At 37.7% G+C, this 18,602-nt stretch overlaps 1 protein-coding gene across 1 annotated transcript in view; it reads left to right on the top strand.

The window, feature by feature from the left end:
• gckr (glucokinase (hexokinase 4) regulator) overlaps positions 1-18,602 on the top strand; it is a 119,031-nt gene that overhangs the window by 67,387 nt on the left and 33,042 nt on the right. Inside the window, 4 exon segments of the mRNA XM_087976631.1 lie at positions 3,109-3,162; positions 7,146-7,240; positions 11,987-12,092; positions 15,673-15,794. Of these exon segments, the coding sequence (XP_087832757.1) occupies positions 3,109-3,162; positions 7,146-7,240; positions 11,987-12,092; positions 15,673-15,794 (377 nt within the window).

Here is an 18,602-nt window from a genome sequence, read left to right as displayed (position 1 = left end):
TTATTACACATGTTAGTCAGATAGAACAAGAAATACTGTATTGCAAAAAACCCAGCCTTTCCTTTCATAATAAATTTTGCCTTGACCACTCTGACCTATCCACCTTAAATAGTTTCTGTACTTGGACTATGCCTAATCTTCTCATTATTTTAATGACTGAAATCAATTCTTCTGAAATCTTAGTATTTTTCTCACATAACAAATGTCAGTTCTCCTTCTCTCTCCTAACAACTGAAGGCCCTTAAATTTTATACAAAAATAATGGCCATCTTCTGAATATGGTCTATATAGAGTCTCTTTCCTACTGGGCCAAGATTTCTCGGATGGAGAAGTTCGTCATAAATCTATCAGGCAAACCGGTACTCGTTAATTAAAACCAAAGTATTGTGAATGCTAAAAATCTGAAATAAAAGCAGAAAGGGGTTGAGAAGCACAACAAGTCTGGCAGCATCTGAAGAGAAAGAAAAAGATTTAACATCTCAAGTTCAACATGGTTTTTATTTGGAACTCACTATTAGTTAATGATAAGGATAGAGGGGTACGACCAATCCTCCTTTCTGCATTCTGTAAGAGCTGATAGGATTAACAGTAGGAAAGGATGACCCACTTGATAACTCTTAACAAAAAGTACTCTTATCTTAACAAGACACCGTTTATAGCACAATAGCAGTAGGTACAGTGATATTTGTTAATTTGTCATGATTATTATGTCTATCAGGAGCCAGATATGACATGTCCAACCCCTATAGGATCTCAAGCTGGACACTTCTTTTTCCATCTAAGACTGTCTGACAACATCTGATTGTGTGGACTCTAAATAAGTGTGCAATGTTAACCTTTTCAAATTCATTAATTTACAAGACAGTGTTTGCCATCCCATCATCCGAACAGCCAGTAGAATCACTAATACTGTCAGTCCCACTGCATTCAATAGGGCTCTAATTTGCTAACATTAAGACTGAAACCCCCATCTAGCAAAGAAATAATACCTTAAAGAACAGTTGGTCAATTAGATAGTCAGCAGCTCTGTAGTCCCATCAGCTCTAGGTTCAAGTGATGGCCAGTGCTACTAACTATTTGGAGTCCCAAAGGAAGGGGAACCAATTGAGGCCCGATTGAAGGTAAGTTACAGCTATAGTGAGAGCAGTGAAGAGTTTCGGGGCTGAGTTTGAAAAGCTGGAGAGTTAATCCCTTGGGAGAATGCCTCCTCTGGGCTCAGAGATACCGAATAAAGTATTCCCTTGCTTGACAGCAGCTCTCCCAATAAAATCTGCAGGGCTGTAAACTTGACAGGGACCTCTTCCTGCCGCGGGTAAAGTAGAGGTAGGCATAAGATGAGGCACTTAGCTGGTCATTATTTGGTCACTGATGGGCTTGAACAGTCCTAAGAGCAGCCAACCTGCCTAACACCACACTATTCTCCTTAAAATGTGAGACACTAAAAGGGCAGATGGAATAATAGTTGACAGGCCAAACAGTATTTGAAGTGTCCCTGGCTCCCCCTCCCTATCATCAAATCCACTAGTGAGATACCAGGGTAGTCTTTTGCATTAATTGGTCTGTTGGCTGGATGGATACTTCGTGATGCTGACAGTGTGGGTTCAATTTCTGCACTGGCTGAGGTTATCATGCAGGCCTCTTCTTCTTGGCTTCTCCCCTCATCTGAGGCGTGGTGACCCTCAGGTTAAAGCATCATTAGTTTTCTTTCTCTCCAATGAGAGAGCAGTGCTATGATCTGGAAGGACTGTGGCAACTTTATTTTTGCCTGTGTTACTTAAATACACCAATTTATCTAACATCTTTTCTCTCATAATAATTACTTAAATGCTTCAAAAGTCTGTTTATAAAATCCTTGATCCTGAAATTATCCTTGTCGGATGTCTCCAAATATCCTTCAGTAAATCAATATCATTTTGATGCATTGCAAATTTAAAAATTTATATTTAAAAATAAGAATAATTCCCCATGAATTGTAGCCTAAAACATGATCGATCTTTCTCATAGCTACTAGAAACCAATAAGACATGTTTCTTGGAGTAATTAATAATTTTACATTAGTCCTTTTCATTGTCTGTCTCATCATGTTCATGTATTTCAAAGTTTCAGTGTGTGGCTTTGCTTTTAAATGCATTAAAATTAATTTGCTATTCTTTAAAAATGATAATTCGGCTGAGAAAATTGATTGAATAGTCATCAAGATCTATGATGTATTAGATATGATGACCACACAAGGTGTCCTCTGTAACTGCGAAGATTGTAAAGTTCATTTACAGCTCCCTTTTTATTTTCAAGTGCTTCAATTCAAAAGTAATCAGCAGTGTAGCTTTAGTCTTTAAACATAAGATCATGAAATCATAAGACATATGATAAAATATTAGTTTATTGCATAACTATTGCTGAAAGTTATTTATATAAAAAACAAAAAAATGTATTCACTAAAATAGAAGGTTTTAAAATAAGTAAGGATTGAACTTATGTATGAAAATACATTAGCCTATTATTATTGCAGGCATGGCTTGCTTCACGTTTATCTTTCCAAAATGAATGGTTAAAAACTTGAAGAAAGATTCAGAAGCTGTGATTGCTTCTGTAGTCAAATAGTTAGAGGTCACTCCTACTGATGGACTGAGCAGAACAGGTTCAGGGAGGGACTGAGGATTCCTTTGTTTTGATTTTCCAGTACTGCAGGTTGCAACCCTGCAGATATCTTAGTTCAATATAATACTCCTTTCAGGTGGCTTGCATTCCTCTGTCTGCCTGTTGAAAACCTTTAGGTTTCTGCACAAAATGTCTGCTCACAACCTGCCTAATGCAGATTGAAAAGAATGTATCCTTTTATACTCTTATGTTTTTCATTGTTGACTGAAATGGGAAAAGATTTGTTTTAAATGCAAAGATTGCAGAATAGTTTGATGCACATTTTAAGAGCAAGTTACTGAAACTCATTATAAGTAGCGATACTCTGTTGCTTTGTCTGACCAGTGGGAGAAGCTTGTTATAAATGAGCTGGCACCAGGATATATGTACAATGAGAGATTCAGCCATCAACAGAACGGATGGGAACATGGTATGGCTCTCCTCTGCATTAAATGTAATGTCTATTGATAGATTTCAGGAAAAAAAGAGAAAGTAATTTTCATTGGCATTTCATGTGGATTGTCAGTAAATGGAATGGAATTTGCATGTTATTTCAATTAAATACAGTCGATTTTGCTATAACGTGTTTCTTCAATGCGAATTGGCTTTAACACGATTGAAGAGTTTAGACCATTATTTGTAGAATGTGAACTTTTTTACAAACAAGTTTAAATGGTGCAGGTATTGTGCAATTTTCTTATAATGCATAAGAATGGAAATATTGTGTTATATGAGAACTATACTGTTCTCTCAGTATGGGCCAGTTGTCCTAGACTTAATGTAAAAAATTGTTAAATGCATGGAATCAACTTTCAACATTGTCAAAATCAATTGAATTACAATAGGCTATCAGCTCAATGGACAATCAACTTCAAAAGTTTATTGTTTAGGCAGTGAAGTTAAAAATTGTATGCTGTTTCTTTTCAACTTTTAATTTCTTTCAAATAGGAGAGCCCACATGTACACACATACTTCTGATTAGTGAAAAGGATTAATCACTCTCCTAATAACCTGTCAACTGATGTTCCATTGTGTGACTAGATGTTTGGGAGACACAGATGATGCTGCAGTTGAGGCAAATATTATATTGCTTATTTCAGTCTGTCTGTAATAGCACCATTTGTTCATTTAACAATAAATTCTCCACCCCACCATCCCATTTCTATTATAATTTGCTTTGTAGTGTAAATTATTTAACACTTAGATCAAAGAGCTATCAATTTTTTGTGTGGTATCATGATAAATGTAATTGTTAGCATGATTAAATTTGCTAGTCCATGGCAATATATATGAATGTTCAAATTAGTACCAAATGAAGTAAATGCATCGGTAATGTGTATGCTTTATATTAATATCAAATGTTTTTGTTCTTTATTTTTAAGGCAGTTCACCCATTTGCAAAGACATTACATTCATGCTTTCATTAAATTAGTGATCTAGGAAACTTCACATAAAAACTTCACTCGGCGAAAGTGGGGACTGAGGATGCTGGAGATTAGAGCATGGCAGCATCTGAGCAGCAGGAGAATTGACACTTTGGGTAAAAGCCCTGCATCAGGAATGAGGCTGGGAGCCTTGGGGTTGGTGAGATAAATGGGAGGGAGAGGGTGGGGATAGGGGGAAGGCAGCTGAGAGTGTAATAGGTAGATGGAGGTGGGGGTACTATTATCACATCCACAATTACAGCACTATCATCTTTATGGTGTTATTACTGGGAAAATATTAACAGCTACTATAAAGGATATAACAGCAGAGCATTTAGAAATAAATCATATAGTCAACCAGAGTCAGCATGGCTTCATGAAGAGGAAATTATGCCTGACAAATTTACTACAATTCTTTAAGGAGGTAGCAAGCAGAATAGATAAAGGAAAGACTGAAGTTTGTGCCACATATAGACAGGGTAGTTATGAAGGCATTTAGCAATGTTTGCTGTCATTGTTCAGTCCTTTGTGTAAAGGAGTTGGGAAGTCATGTTGAGGTTGTAAAAGACATTGGTGAGGACTCATCTGCAAAATCAAGTCCAATTCTGATTGCCTAGTTATAGGAAGATAGAGTTCAACAGAGACTTACCAGGATGTTGTCAGATATGGAAGTTTCGAGTTATAAAGAAAGGCTGGATAGGCCGGGACTTTTCTCACTGAAGCATAGGAGATTGAAATGCGACCTTACAGAGATTTATAAAATAATGAGTGGTGTGGATAAAGTTAACAGTAGTTTTCTTTCCTCCAGGATGGGGGATTTCAAGACAAGGAGCACATTTTTAAGGTGAGAGGAGAGAGATTTTAAAAAAGCGATATGAGGGGCAAATGTTTAGACATAGAGGGTAGTTTGCATGTAGAATAAACTTCCTGAGGAAGTGATGGATGTCGGTATAATTATAACATTTACAAGACATTTAGATAAGTTCATGAATAGGAAAGGTTTGGAGGGAAATGGGCCAGGAGCAGGCAAGTGGCACCAGTTTAATTTAGAATTATGTTCAGCATGAACTGTCAGACCAAAGGATCTGTTTACATGCTGTATGACTATGATTCTATGACAATGTATGTAATTTGTTTGGATTTTTCAGATTTTGATAAGGTACCACACATTGGGCTATTAAGTTAAGAGCCTGTGGTGTTGGAGGTACTATATTAGCATGAATAGAGGTTTGGTTAACTAATAGAAGACAGAGAGCTAAGATAAGGAGCACATTTTCAGAATGGCAACCTGCAACTAGTAGTGTGCCACAGGGATCAATTCAGAGACCGCAAATATTGACAATATATGTTAATAACTTGGATAAGGAAAATGAATTTACCAAAGCTGAGTTTTCAGATGATGCAAAAGAACATAAGAACTAGAAGCAGGAGTAGATAATTCAGCCGCTCAAGCCTGGTCCCCCATTTAATACGATCACGGCTAGTCTCATCTCAGCCTCAAGTCCACTTTCCTACCCAATCTCCATAACCCTTTAGCCCAATACTAATTAAAATCTGTCTATCTCCTCCTAAGCTGACATAGTGAAGTCCATAGATTCCTGACCCTTTCAGACAAGTAATTTCTACTCATCTCTGTTTTAATCTGCTACCTTTTATCCAGAAACTGTGACCTTTCTCTCTAGATTGCCCCAGATGAGGAAACAACCTCTCTACATCTACTTTGTCCATCCCCTTTATCATCTTGCCTGCATCAATTTGATCTGTTGTCATTCTTCTAAATTCCAGAGAAGCACAAAAGTAGGTGGGGAAGCAAGTGGTGAGGATGCCACAAAGAGTCTGCTGAGGCATATAGGTAGGATAAGCGAGGGGCTAGAAACGTAGCAGATGGAATAGAATACAGGGAATAGAGGTTATGCACTTGGGCAAGAAGAATAGAGCAACTAAATATGATTTGAATGGAGAAAAACTAGGAGGAATTTGGGAGGCATCATCCATGAATTACAAAAGGCTAGCATACAATAGGGAAGCGAAATGAAATGTTTGCCTTTATTTCACAGACAATGAAGAAATAACCTAGCAAAGTTTTACTAAAACTGTACAAGGCACGAGTCAGACCACAGCTCGAATACTGTGAACAGTTTTGGTCCCTTTAATCAAAGGAAAGATATACTGGCATTGGAGACAGTCCAGAGAAGGTTCACTTGGCTGATATCAGGTGTGGAGGGAGTTTCTTACAAGGAGAACGTGATGAGGCTGTGCTTACACGTGTTGGAACTTAGAAGAATGAGAGGCAACTTTATTGAAACATGTAAGATTCTTAGAGGACTTGACAGTTTGCCAACATGCAGAATGGTCTTTTTTTTCCCATTGTGATAGGTAGACCCTAGGACCAAAAGGCATAATCTCAGAATAAAGAGTCGCACATTTGAGAGAGAGATGAATTTACCTTTTACCGTAAAAAGTAATAAATCTCAGAATTATTTACCATAAGGGGCTGCTAAGGTTGGATCACTAAGTGTTTTCAAGGCTGAGGTAGACAGACTTCTAATCAGTAAGGAAATCAAGGGGAATGGGGAAAAAGCAAAAATGTGGAGGCAAGCTTCATGAGATCTCATTGATATGAGATGAATGGGCTACTTCTGCCCCTACATGTTATGGATTTATTAGGCACCTTCAATATTTGTCCAGCCTTCGAGAACATTGAATGTACTGATATTTTTCTAATGTGCACTAAGTAACCTTTAGAAAAATGTTGCCATGGTCTTGTAAAAAATCAAAGGAGAAGTCTCATATCCAGGGAGCATTGCTCGAAGCTATAGCTACAATTACTGACAACAAAATTCTGGATCATGCTTACAGTAAGCACAATTCCTGCCAGATTGCAAGATCATGGAATCAAATTCAGATACATTGAAGAAGAATGACCGATAATGTTTGCCATCACATTGTAAGGCACATAATGGTTCTTAATGCTTAAGTGGTGCATGAGGCTTATAAAGTCCTGTGTTTAAAATATGACAGCATAATATTTTGGTATCTATTCTTGGGTTTATCATGGTTTAATACCTTATAAACATTTTGCAGGCTCTATTTGTTGCTGGTCAACTGCACATCTGCATGAACAACCTAAAGAAATTCATCCCTGTTCTCGTGCAGTTCAATCCAGTTAATATGGCAAAGTATGAAACATCGTAACACTGTTAATCCAAGGCTGTTATAATATACTCAGGAACTCTTTCTACTGTATCCCCAGTGAAAATTGCTTTGTCCATATCAGGATCATAGATTGCTCTTCTGCAGTTTTAGACAGCCATTGTGATGCTTCACTTAAATATACATTTTTTATATAAGTATTTCCTTCATTAAAAAATTGTTTTCTATGTTCCCTACAACCTACAACTGATCAGGATTCTTAACATAGAGATATCTACCAAAGTACTACATTGGGCAGGGGTGAGGAAGAGGCATAAGCCAGCAGATGAAAGGAATGGGTGGGGACTACCAGGACTCACAGGGTAAGGAAAGTTATCAGAGCCATAGTTGAAAGTCAGGATTTTCAGGAAGATGTCAAAAATAGGGAGAAGTGCAGCTGCTGGAAGGGTTTGGGAAGAAAATTCAAGACAATGCAAGAATATGATGGGTGGAGATACCTGAAACCAAATACAGACCCTTTTATTTGATGAAATCTAGGCAAGGCCTGCATTTTTTGCCAAACCCTAATTGACCTTGAAGAATATGGAAAGCACAGTTAAGAATCAACCACATTTCTGTAAGTATGGTGTTACATATTGACAGACCAGGTAAAAATGGTAGACTTCTGACATTATAACCAGAGAGTCAAGGAGACATACCCTTCAGTCCAACTCATCCATGCTGACCAGATATCCGAAATTAATTTAGTTCCGTTTGCCAATATTTGGCCAATATCCCTCAAAACCATGTCCTCAGAACATTAATCTGGGCCTCTGAATTACTAGTCTAGTGATAGCACCATTACACTTGCATTCTCCCATACAGTAAACCATATCCAGAAGAATGAAAAGCCACCTATCTTATTGCAGTAGTATCCATCTTACAGAGTAGCTACAATCTTCTCAAAACTCACTAAGAGCAGCTACAATTGAAATACTAATGTGTGTATCTTTCTATTAAGTTCTAGATGCATGACATCTCCACTAGGTTAACCATTGAACAATGAATGCAATTTCAAGGCTATTAGTTTTTAAATACTAATGCTAACGAGTTCCATAATTTATTTCTTATCATCATTAGTTTCTACCTAATAGAAACTACAAAATAACACACACATTGAATAAGTTGATTTCAAAACAACTATTTGATTTTACTATTAACAAAGCAAACTACCGCTTCCTGGTCACCATAGCTGTCACAGAAACCTGAAATAAAATTAGTTTTAAGAGAATAATTTGTCAAGAATGTGACCTTAAAAAAGGAAAATTCACTAAAAATGTGATATGGACAAATTTTACTGCATTGCCTCATATCAGAGTTTTTCAACTCTATTCATGGTGAGAATTATGCTAATTAAGACAAGGTTGACATCAAACATCAGAATGATCACCTTTGATACCTCTCCACATCTGTCCAGTTGGGTAAAACTGTGCTCTCCAGTATAGGCAGTGAACAATCTACAAAGTCTTCTCTTCCCACTTCCTATCACCATCTTGAGTATCTTCCATCTATTCCTACATTCTTTTTCTCAATTATACAGTTTGTTCTGATATAACACAATAATTCCATTCCTGTGAGATGCGGCGTTATAAGAAAATTGCATAATAGCAGTATCATTTAAATCAGTGGGACTAGAATTGCATTATAGCCAAGTAAGGAAAGTTTGCATTCTACAAATAATGGTATAAATTCTTCATTCATGTTATAGCAAATTTGCATTGAAGAAACGCGCATTATAGCAGAACTGACTGTATTCTGCCTCTTGGCAGCAATATCTGATAATAGGATTCATTTCCTAAAGTACACTGATAGTACCCAGTTCAATCTCACCACCTCTTCTTTTGACCCATGTCTCTAATTTGTTACACAGTTCTTCTTGCATCTGGTGCTTGGTGACAGAGATTATCCCTAATCAAATATTGGGAAAATCAAAGCCACTACTTTTGAACCTCACCATAAACTTTGTTCCTAAATGACAGCACCATTCCATTTCCTTGCTGCTGCTTGAAGCTAATCCATATTATTAACAACATTGTTACCATATTTGACCTTGAAATGAGCTTCCAGAGTTCCATGTCAGCACAAACATTAAGACAGTTTATTTTCAACTCTGTAACATCATCCAACATCTCATCACTCCATCACCAAGACTGCCTAGTTACACCTCTATAATAGGGAAAGCTGTAGTAGTAATTCACTAGACTAAAAATGAGTTCTAATCCCATAAAACCATAAGAAATAGGAACAGGGAAAGATCATTTGGCCCTCTAGTATGCTGCATCATTCAATAGGATTATCACCAATCCAGTGCTTCTTGTGTCCACTTTCTTGCCCTTTCCCCACTACACTTGATTTCCCTACTGACCAAGAATCTATCTATCTCAGCTTTAAATACACACAAAGTCTCTGCCCGCACAGTTCTCTGTGGCAAGCTGTTCTAAAGATTCACAACCATCTGAGAGAAGAAATTCCCCCTCACCTCACTCTTAAATTGGTGCCCTTTAATTCTGTGATTATATCCTATGGTCTAGACTCTCCTATGAAGGGAAACATCTTCTTAGCACTAACCCTGTCGAGCCCCTTAAAAATCCAATATGTTTCAATGAGATCACCTCTCATTCTTCTAAATTCTAATAAGTAGAGTGTCAATCTGTTTAATCTTTGTTCATACGACAATCCCTCCATACCAGGGATTATCGAAATGGATTTTCTCTGAGTTGCCTCCAATTAAATAGTATATTTCTTTAAATAAGGGTACCAAAACGGTTCACAGTACTCCAGATGTGTTCTCACCAGCAACTTGCACAGTTGCAGTAAGATTTCTCTGATCTTATCTTCCAAACACCTTGAAATAAGTGCCAATGTTCCATTAGTCTTCCTAATTACCTGCTACACCAAAGTACCACTTTTCTGTGTTTTGTGCACAAGTACTTCAAGTCCCTTTGTGTTGATGTTTTCTGTAGTTGTTCTCCATTTAAATATCACTCCGTTCTTTGCTCTCCTTTCCAAAATGAACAATTTTAGACTTTCCCATATTACATTTGCCAACATTTTTGCCTGCTTACTTAACCTATCAATATTCCTCTGCAGACTGTTTGTGTCCCTCTCATAACCTGAATTTCCAATTTTTTTTGTCATCTGCAAAGTTGGCTAGAGTACATACATTTCCTTTGTTCAAGTAATTCATGCACAGAGTAAACAGTTGTGGCCTAACGCTGACCTCTGTGGAACTCCACTGATCACAGGTCACCAACATGAAAGCGAACCTGTTATCCCCACTCACTGTTTACTGCTCATTAGCCAATTCACTATCCTCACCAATATACTACCCCCAATACAGTAAACTCTTTCATTATGACTTAACCTTTTGAGAAATGCCTTGTCAAACACTTTCTGGAAATGCAAATATAGCACCTTTATTGGTTCCCCTCTATACATTCCGGTTGAGACTTCTTTGAAAACTCTAATAAATTAGTTAGATAGAACTTCATGAAAGCATACTGACTCTGCTGTATTAGATTTTCATTTTCCAAATTACTTCTCTAGTAATTGATTCCCATACTTTTCCAACAATATATATTAATCGGCCTATAGTTACTCACTTTTTACCTCCTCCCTTTTTGAATTGTGTTGGCTCCTTGGTGGTTTTCCAATTCCACCATAGCAAGTGGTGAAATTTGAATTCAATGAAAATCTAGAATTAAAAGTTTGTCTAAAAGTGACCATGTAATCCCTGTCAATTGTTGCGAACAGCTATCTGTTTTAATAATGTCCTGTAGGGCAAGGAATCTGTTATCCTTACTTGGTCTAGTCTACGTGTGATTCCAGACCCACAGCAATTTTATTGACTCTTGACTGTATTGTGAAATAGCCCTACCAATCCTTTCAGATCAATCACAATTAGGAATGGGCAATACATGATGTCTCAGCCAGTGACACCTATTTCTCATGAACACATTTTCAATCTTCCGAACCTGCACATCTTTGGACTATGGGAGAAAATCAGAGCACCTAAAGGAAACCCACGCAAACAAACTCCACACAGACAGTCACCCGAGGGTGGAATCAAACCCAAATCCCTGGCACTATGAGCAGCAGTACTAACCACTGAGCCACCCATCTTGTTATTAAATCCTCCAATTATTCCTCACCTTGAAGCACGGTCATTTAAATATTGTTCTTTCAATTTGTTTCACACTCAAATGGTGTCAATGAAGATGTTGCTAGAGTTGGAGGCTTTGTGCTATAGAGAGAAGCTGAATAGGCTGGAGCTATTTTCTCTGGAGCATCAGAGGCTGAAGAGTGACCTAATAGATATTTATAAATTCATGAGAGGCATGGAAAGGATAAGTAGACAAGGTGTTTTCGCTAGGGTGGGGGACTCCAAACTAGAGGGCACAGATTTAAGATGAAAGGGGAAAGATTTAAAAGGAACCTAAGGGGCAACGTTTCCACACAGAGGATGGTGCATGTATGGAATAAACTGCCAGAGAAAATGGTGGAGGCTGGTACAATTACAACATTTAAAAGGCATCTGGATGGGTATATGAATAAGAAGGATTTAGAAGGATATGGGCCGGGTGTTGGAAGGTGGGACTAGATTGGGTTGGGATATGTGGTCGGCATGGTCAAGTTGGACCAAAGGGTCTGTTTCCACACTGTATATATCTATGATTATAAATGCAAAGTGGGGAATGAGGTACATGACAGGTTTGCTAGCTTTTTATTTAAAGATCTGACAAAATAGAGGGATGGCATTCTACATTTCTTCAAGTGACAGAAGGAATTCAGAAATTGGAAAAGCTACACAAGGCATATATCATTAACCCCATTGTTGGGGTAAGTATAGCCTTTCCAGGATTTTTCTCGTGGCTGACTGTACAAAAACTATTGTCCAGAATAATTTAGTTTCTATAACTTCAGCAATCAAGCAGTGATAAAAATGATCTTCAATCCTTTAAAGATTAAAACTATGTTCTTCAAGTAACATCAACTCTAAGAAGAAAAACATAAACAGAAAGGGCTGGAGAAACTCAGTAGTTCTGGAAGTTTCTGTGCAGGGAGAAATATATTGTGACTCCAAAGTGACCTCTTTCAAACTGAAGAGGTCTGTTAAAATGATAGTTGATTTGGCATTGAAAAAGTACATGGGAAGCAAGTAAAACAAATGGCGAATGTGCTCAGAGCAAAAGGCGACAAGTCTGCTATTAGTAATAGAGGAACATAGATGAAAAGTTGGTGCTAATAACAGAAAATAGATCAGCTCTGCCAAGAGCAAATTCATGCAAGTAAGACATGGGGGACAGTGTTTGTAATGAAAATTGAGGAGAGTTCATCAACAGAAATTTTGAACACCATGTTGACTGCCAAAGTCTATAAAGGTCTTAAGTGAAAAATGAGGTGTCATTCCTCCAGCTTGTGTTGAGCTATATTGGAACACTGCAACTGACCTGGGCAGAAATATTAGAAAGCGAGTAATATGGTATATTGAAATGGCAAGTGACTGGAAAGTCATGGTTATTATTAGGGACATGGCAGAGGTGTTCTGCACAGTGATCATCCAGTCTGAGTTTGCGCTCATCAAAGTAATGATCACATGGTAAACAACAAATACAGTAGGCTAGATTGAGAGAAGTACAAATAAAATGTTGCCTCATACAGAAGATATGTTGGCACTTCTGATAGCGAGGATGGAAGAAGAAAAAGAGCATGTGTTACACCCTTCGTGAATGTCTGGAAAGGTGTCACAAGAAGAGGGAGCCGGGGGGGCCTGGTTGGGGTGGGGTGGCATGGTCGGGTGAAGTGATTGGGGGTTGATGTTGAGAGTGATAGAGGAGTGGACCAGGGTGTTTTGGAGGGAATGGTCTCTGCAAATAGTGACAAGAGACGAGGTGGAGAACTAGTGGCTGCATCCTACTGGAGGTGGTGGAAGCGATGGAGAATGATCCTTTTGAATGCAGAGGTGTATGGCGTGGAGAATGACGATAAGGGGAACCTTATTGTGATTGTGGAATAAAAGAGAACAGAATTGCAGGAAATCAATCAGAAAGTCCAAGAGGGTCCTGTAAATTATAGCAGGGGAAACCTGCATTTGAAGAAAAAAGGAAGACATGACATGTTGGAAGTACCCCTCTGGATGGTGGCATCATCAGAACAGATCCAATGGTGATGGAGAAACTGTGAGAATGGAATGGAGCCATTCAGGAAGTGGGTTGTGAGGCTGGGTAGTCAGAGTAACTGGGAGTTGGTGAATTTGAAGTGGATATTGATGAACAACTTAATCCACAAAAATGGAAATGGAGGTCAAGGAAGGGCAGAATAGAAATTGGAAACAGTTTTTTTTCCAATTCTGAGAGAAACTCTAAGAGCAAAGTTAATTAACCATTTCTTATAAAACCAACAGCATTTGTGATAATAGATATTATTTATACTTTGGCATCCTAATATCAAAAACAAAAATTTCTAGAGAAACTCAGTAGATCTGACAACATCTGTGGAGAGAAAACAGAGTCAACATTTCACATCTCTTCTTCAGACTGAACGTCATCATTTACAAGATGCACTTCTGAAATTCACCAAAGCTCATTCAATAACATCTTCCAAACCCACAACTGTTACATATCTAGAAGGCTAAGTGGAGCAGATACATTGCAACACCACCATGTGCAACTTCCCCTCCAAGCCAATAGTATCCAGACTTGAAAATACATCAATATTCCTTCAATGTCACTGAGTCAAAATCCTGAAACTCCTTTCCTAGTGGCATTGTGGGACTACTTCCAACAAATGGACTGCAGTGGTTCAAGAAGGCAGCTCACCATCACTTTCTCAAGGACAGCTAGGGATGGGCAATATGTGCAAGTGATGCCCACGTCTTGTGAATGAATATTTTAAAAAATCTTTGTTTCTATTCAAATACTGTGCAGCATTATGGGGAAAAGGCTCAAAATGGTCTACTCTTGTACATTGCTCATATTTAGTTAAAATGCTCTTTCAGAGAAAAGGTGCAAATATGAAGGTCCAAGTGGCATCGTAACAATTCTGTGGTTATGTTCTGACTCACTAAGGAGCTAACTAGCAGAGAACTATCACCACTCCTCACCTGGCCATAACAGAAGCAAGAGCTGAAAATGTGTTGCTGGAAAAGCGCAGCAGGTCAGGCAGCATCCAAGGAGCAGGAGAATCGACGTTTCGGGCATGAGCCCTTCTGCGTTGATTCTCCTGCTCCTTGGATGTTGCCTGACCTGCTGCGCTTTTCCAGCAACACATTTGCAGCTCTGATCTCTAGCATCTGCAGTCCTCACTTTCTCTCATAACAGAAGCAAGAAAATAACTGACCATGTTTTTCATCAAATCTTAGTTTAGATGGTCGGTTTACTGACCAGAAACAGACTTAATCTAATGAAGATATTCACATAAGCATCACTCAGTGCAATTTAGACCTCAAAGCAATTTACTATCAATGAACACTGTCACTGGTGCTTCTCTATTGACACTCCGTTCATGAATGGTACAGGTCAGAATGAAAACATTTTCAGTGCTCTGTAAAGAGATATTCACCTCCTCTAAATAAAAACTGAAAGAACTGCAGATGCTGGAAATCAGAAACAAATACAGAAATTGCTGGAAAAGGTCAGTAGGTCTGGCAGCATCTAAGGAGAGAAATCAGAGTTAACACTTCGGGTCCAATGACCCTTCCGCAGAACTGATAGCAACTAGGACAATGTTGGTTTTTATGCCGAAGGTGGGGTGGGGGAGGAGTAAGGAGTAAATGACTCATGGAGCTAGCACCTAAAATAGAAGGAGCAGGAAGGAGTCCCAACATAATGTGCAAAAGGTACACATGAAACACTGGTCAGCAATGAATTTGTGCCTCAATGCTGGGAGTCACAAGAAATATATTTTTCTTTAGTCAATTTGTTTGTTCCCTTGAAATGAGTCTGAAGAGGATGCGGTTGGTTTGTCAATATCTCAGTGGCAGGTGGGTTTTATGTTTTTGACTGTGAGAACCAATACTGATCATACTATCTAAGGTAGTCAATGTCAGGAACCACTGATATGCATAAATCCAGAGTGATTATGCCAGTTTCTAGTGCTGAAAACAATTGGGATTTACAGTTTTCCATTTTTGCTGCATTAAATCGTTTGGCAGCTTTTTAAAAACAAGGGTAACTTTCAGTTTCAGATCATTTATTCTTAAAAAAAAGACTATTAAACCTAAAGCCACAAATTTTCTTTTACAGCAATGTGGAAAATCGTTGGGAAAGTTATTCAAGACTACAATATGTTTAGATATAACACCAACACCAAATAGTTATATGCAAATATTATTGTCAGACAGTAATAATTAGAGAGTAAATATCTGCTTCCACATAATAGTATTGTCATTGTAAAGCTTTGTGAAATTAAAATCTTTTAGCCTGAAGGAATCACTGGATCATCCTGCATGAAATGTGGAAGTGCCACCAAAATCCTCCTGGAGACCATTTTCCTGGCTGTACACAAGGCTTTGGCAAACAACAGTGATATACAGATGGGTATGTGCAAATTAGTTTCCTCCCATAATTTTGTGAATTGTTTTGTATTTCTAGCTAATTTTCTAGTCAATTGTGGATTTTTATATTGTAAAATGCTGCCAATCTAAAATGAAAGAAATAAAGCAGAGAAGCCTATTTGATGATTGAAAGAGCAGTTTGAAAGTGAATAGAATTTTGCATGTTTACTTTTATCATTATTCAATGCATTTTCAGCACATTCTTTTATCTTGATGATATATGCATAGAGGATTTCCCTTCGTATAACCATTATCCGGTAAGATTCAAATTCAGCACAGGTAATTGACTTTGACAAGAAAATCAGGGCAGATATCTATGCCTACAACCCCCTAGCTGCTGTTAAGATCATTATTGACAGAGCCTTCACAACCTTTTTGGCCAAGATGCCTCAGATTGGAAATTAATGTCAGGTACAGACTGAGAAACAGATGTTGTATTAAAATCTCTTAAAAAGGTGGGTGAGACATTAGCAATCATGGTAAAAGAGGCAAAATGTGAGGCTAGAGATTTGTAAGAAGTCTTTAGTTACTTTCTTTAATAAATGTAAGTATTGGTTGGAAATAAACCAGCAAGTTAATAGAAGTAGCAACTAAATGTCAGTATATTTTATAGAATAGCTGCAGTATACAAAATGCAGAATGAGTAATAAAATAGTATATATTGGCTCAGTAGTTGTTTTTCAATTAGTTACCTTGAATTTGTCAAGTTCCATACAATGCATTCTGACACACATCTTGGGACTTAATAAACATTGACTCTTAGAAAGATTGCGGGACACAATTGTTAAGGACTGCCTGCAATTTTTAAAATAGTGACCCAACCAAACTATATCACATTTTAGGTTGCATATTAATGAATGTACAGAAACAGGTCTTTAATATCTGATGTTTTATTAATAGTTTTCAAAGTTATTTAAAGCAGAATATAATTAAAAATCATGACAGGAATTTGAGCATGACTTTTACCATTTCTAAGGGAAAAGAAGATAATAAAGCTGTTGGAAACGTGACACAAAACAAAAAATGCTAGCAAAAATGACATCCATCATAGGTGATGCCTATGTTTCCGTCATTTCTTTGTTTCTGTTTTTAATGTGATTATATTGTCAGTCAAGTGGGTATTCTAGAATGCCATAAGAATAAACATCCAGGCAGCACAAAAATCATGAAACAAGGATTCCTTATTTCACTGGCATCAGGTCATTATGAACATGAAAGGAAATTAAAACTAAACAAGAAGAGCAGAGTATTTACACGGGGAATTAAATTAGTGATTCATATACGGTTGAGGAAATCCTTTGTCTGACTCATTCCTTCCCATAAGGCCTCCTTTGTCCAAAAAATGCTTTCCTCCAGAAAAGGTGCATTTGACTGTTCCAGCTCCCTGCTCGGTACTGTGCATCACTGTCACCACCTGCTGCTGGAGATCCTGGTCCAACTGATCAGGTTACCTTGCTTGTTGCCTTCCCACACTGTTGCTGTGGAAGTTTTCTGTCAAATTCATAGTAAAAATAAAATCAAAAATGAACAAGTGGATCAAAAAACTTGCTCCTTCTACACTGTTCATGTATAATTTAACATATCACAGATTCTACTGTACCTCTTGAAAATTCTATACAAAATTCTACATCAGGATAATTGTGAGGAAGTCACTCTCAGATCTCCATATTTTGAGGCGAGCTTAAAGGGATCAACAGGAGAACTATTAGTTTCATTGGATATTCTGTTATCTCAGTATTAACCAAGACTCATTGCGGACGTAAACCCAGCACTGAACTCCATAACCTAAATTTAAGCATATGATATTTATTGATGAAAAGTTACACTGGATGAACATGTAAACTTCTATTATGTAACTAATAATGAAGTCTTCCCACCCCAATGCTCTAACTAGTAAACATTACCTATAATTAAATATGCTTGATACTGTCCCATTGATATGTTACTATTCTAATGTTGAAAATAAGAAGCTTCCATAATTGGTATAAAATTAAATATAAGAAGATCATAAGCCAAAAAAAAATAAGTATGACATTTTCTATAATTTGTCTATCCATGTTCTCAAAAGTAAGAGGCTATGGTGAAATATGTTTGCCTCTTTAGTTGAATGCTTGGAGTTAAGGAGATTAATCAGGTGAGATGGTTAATCTTGCCACTGTCCTGCTTTCACTCTGATTAAAAAGGGATTTTAATAAACATATTAGGACAAAACGGTAATTAGGGAGAGAATAGGGCTCTTCAAAGATCAGCAAGGCAGCATATGTGTGGAGCTGCAGGAGATGGGAGAGATACCAAATGAGTATTTTGCATCAGTAGAGAAGGACATGAAAGATATAGAATGTAGGGAAATAGGTGGTGACGTCTTGAAAAATGTTCATATTACAGAGAAAGAGATGCTGGATGTCTTGAAATGCATAAAAGTAAATAAATCCCCAGGACCTGATCAGGTGCACCCTAGAATTCTGTGGGAAGCTAAGGAAGTGATGCTGGCCCCCTTGCTGAGATATTTGTATCTCAGGTGCCGGATGACTGGAAGTTGGCTAATGTGGTTCACCAGTTAAGAAAGCTGGTAAGGAATTATAGACTGGTGAGGCTGACATCAGTGGTGAGCAAGTTGTTGGAGGGAATCCTAAGGGGCAGGATTTACATGTATTTGGAAAGGCAAGGACTGATTAGGGATAGCCAGGATGGCTTTGTGTGTGGGAAATCATGTTTCCTGAACTTGATTAAGTTTTTTTGAAGAGATAACAAAGAGGATTGATGAAGGCAGAGCGCCAGGTGTGATCTCTGGACTT

This window comes from Chiloscyllium plagiosum, unplaced genomic scaffold, assembly GCF_037043375.1.
Source record: "Chiloscyllium plagiosum isolate Xiang-an unplaced genomic scaffold, Cpla_swu_hap1 HiC_scaffold_3, whole genome shotgun sequence".
In the NCBI taxonomy this organism is placed as follows: domain Eukaryota; kingdom Metazoa; phylum Chordata; class Chondrichthyes; order Orectolobiformes; family Hemiscylliidae; genus Chiloscyllium; species Chiloscyllium plagiosum.
Note: the sequence above shows the minus strand (reverse complement) of the source record. Positions and strands in the feature narration are given on the sequence as shown.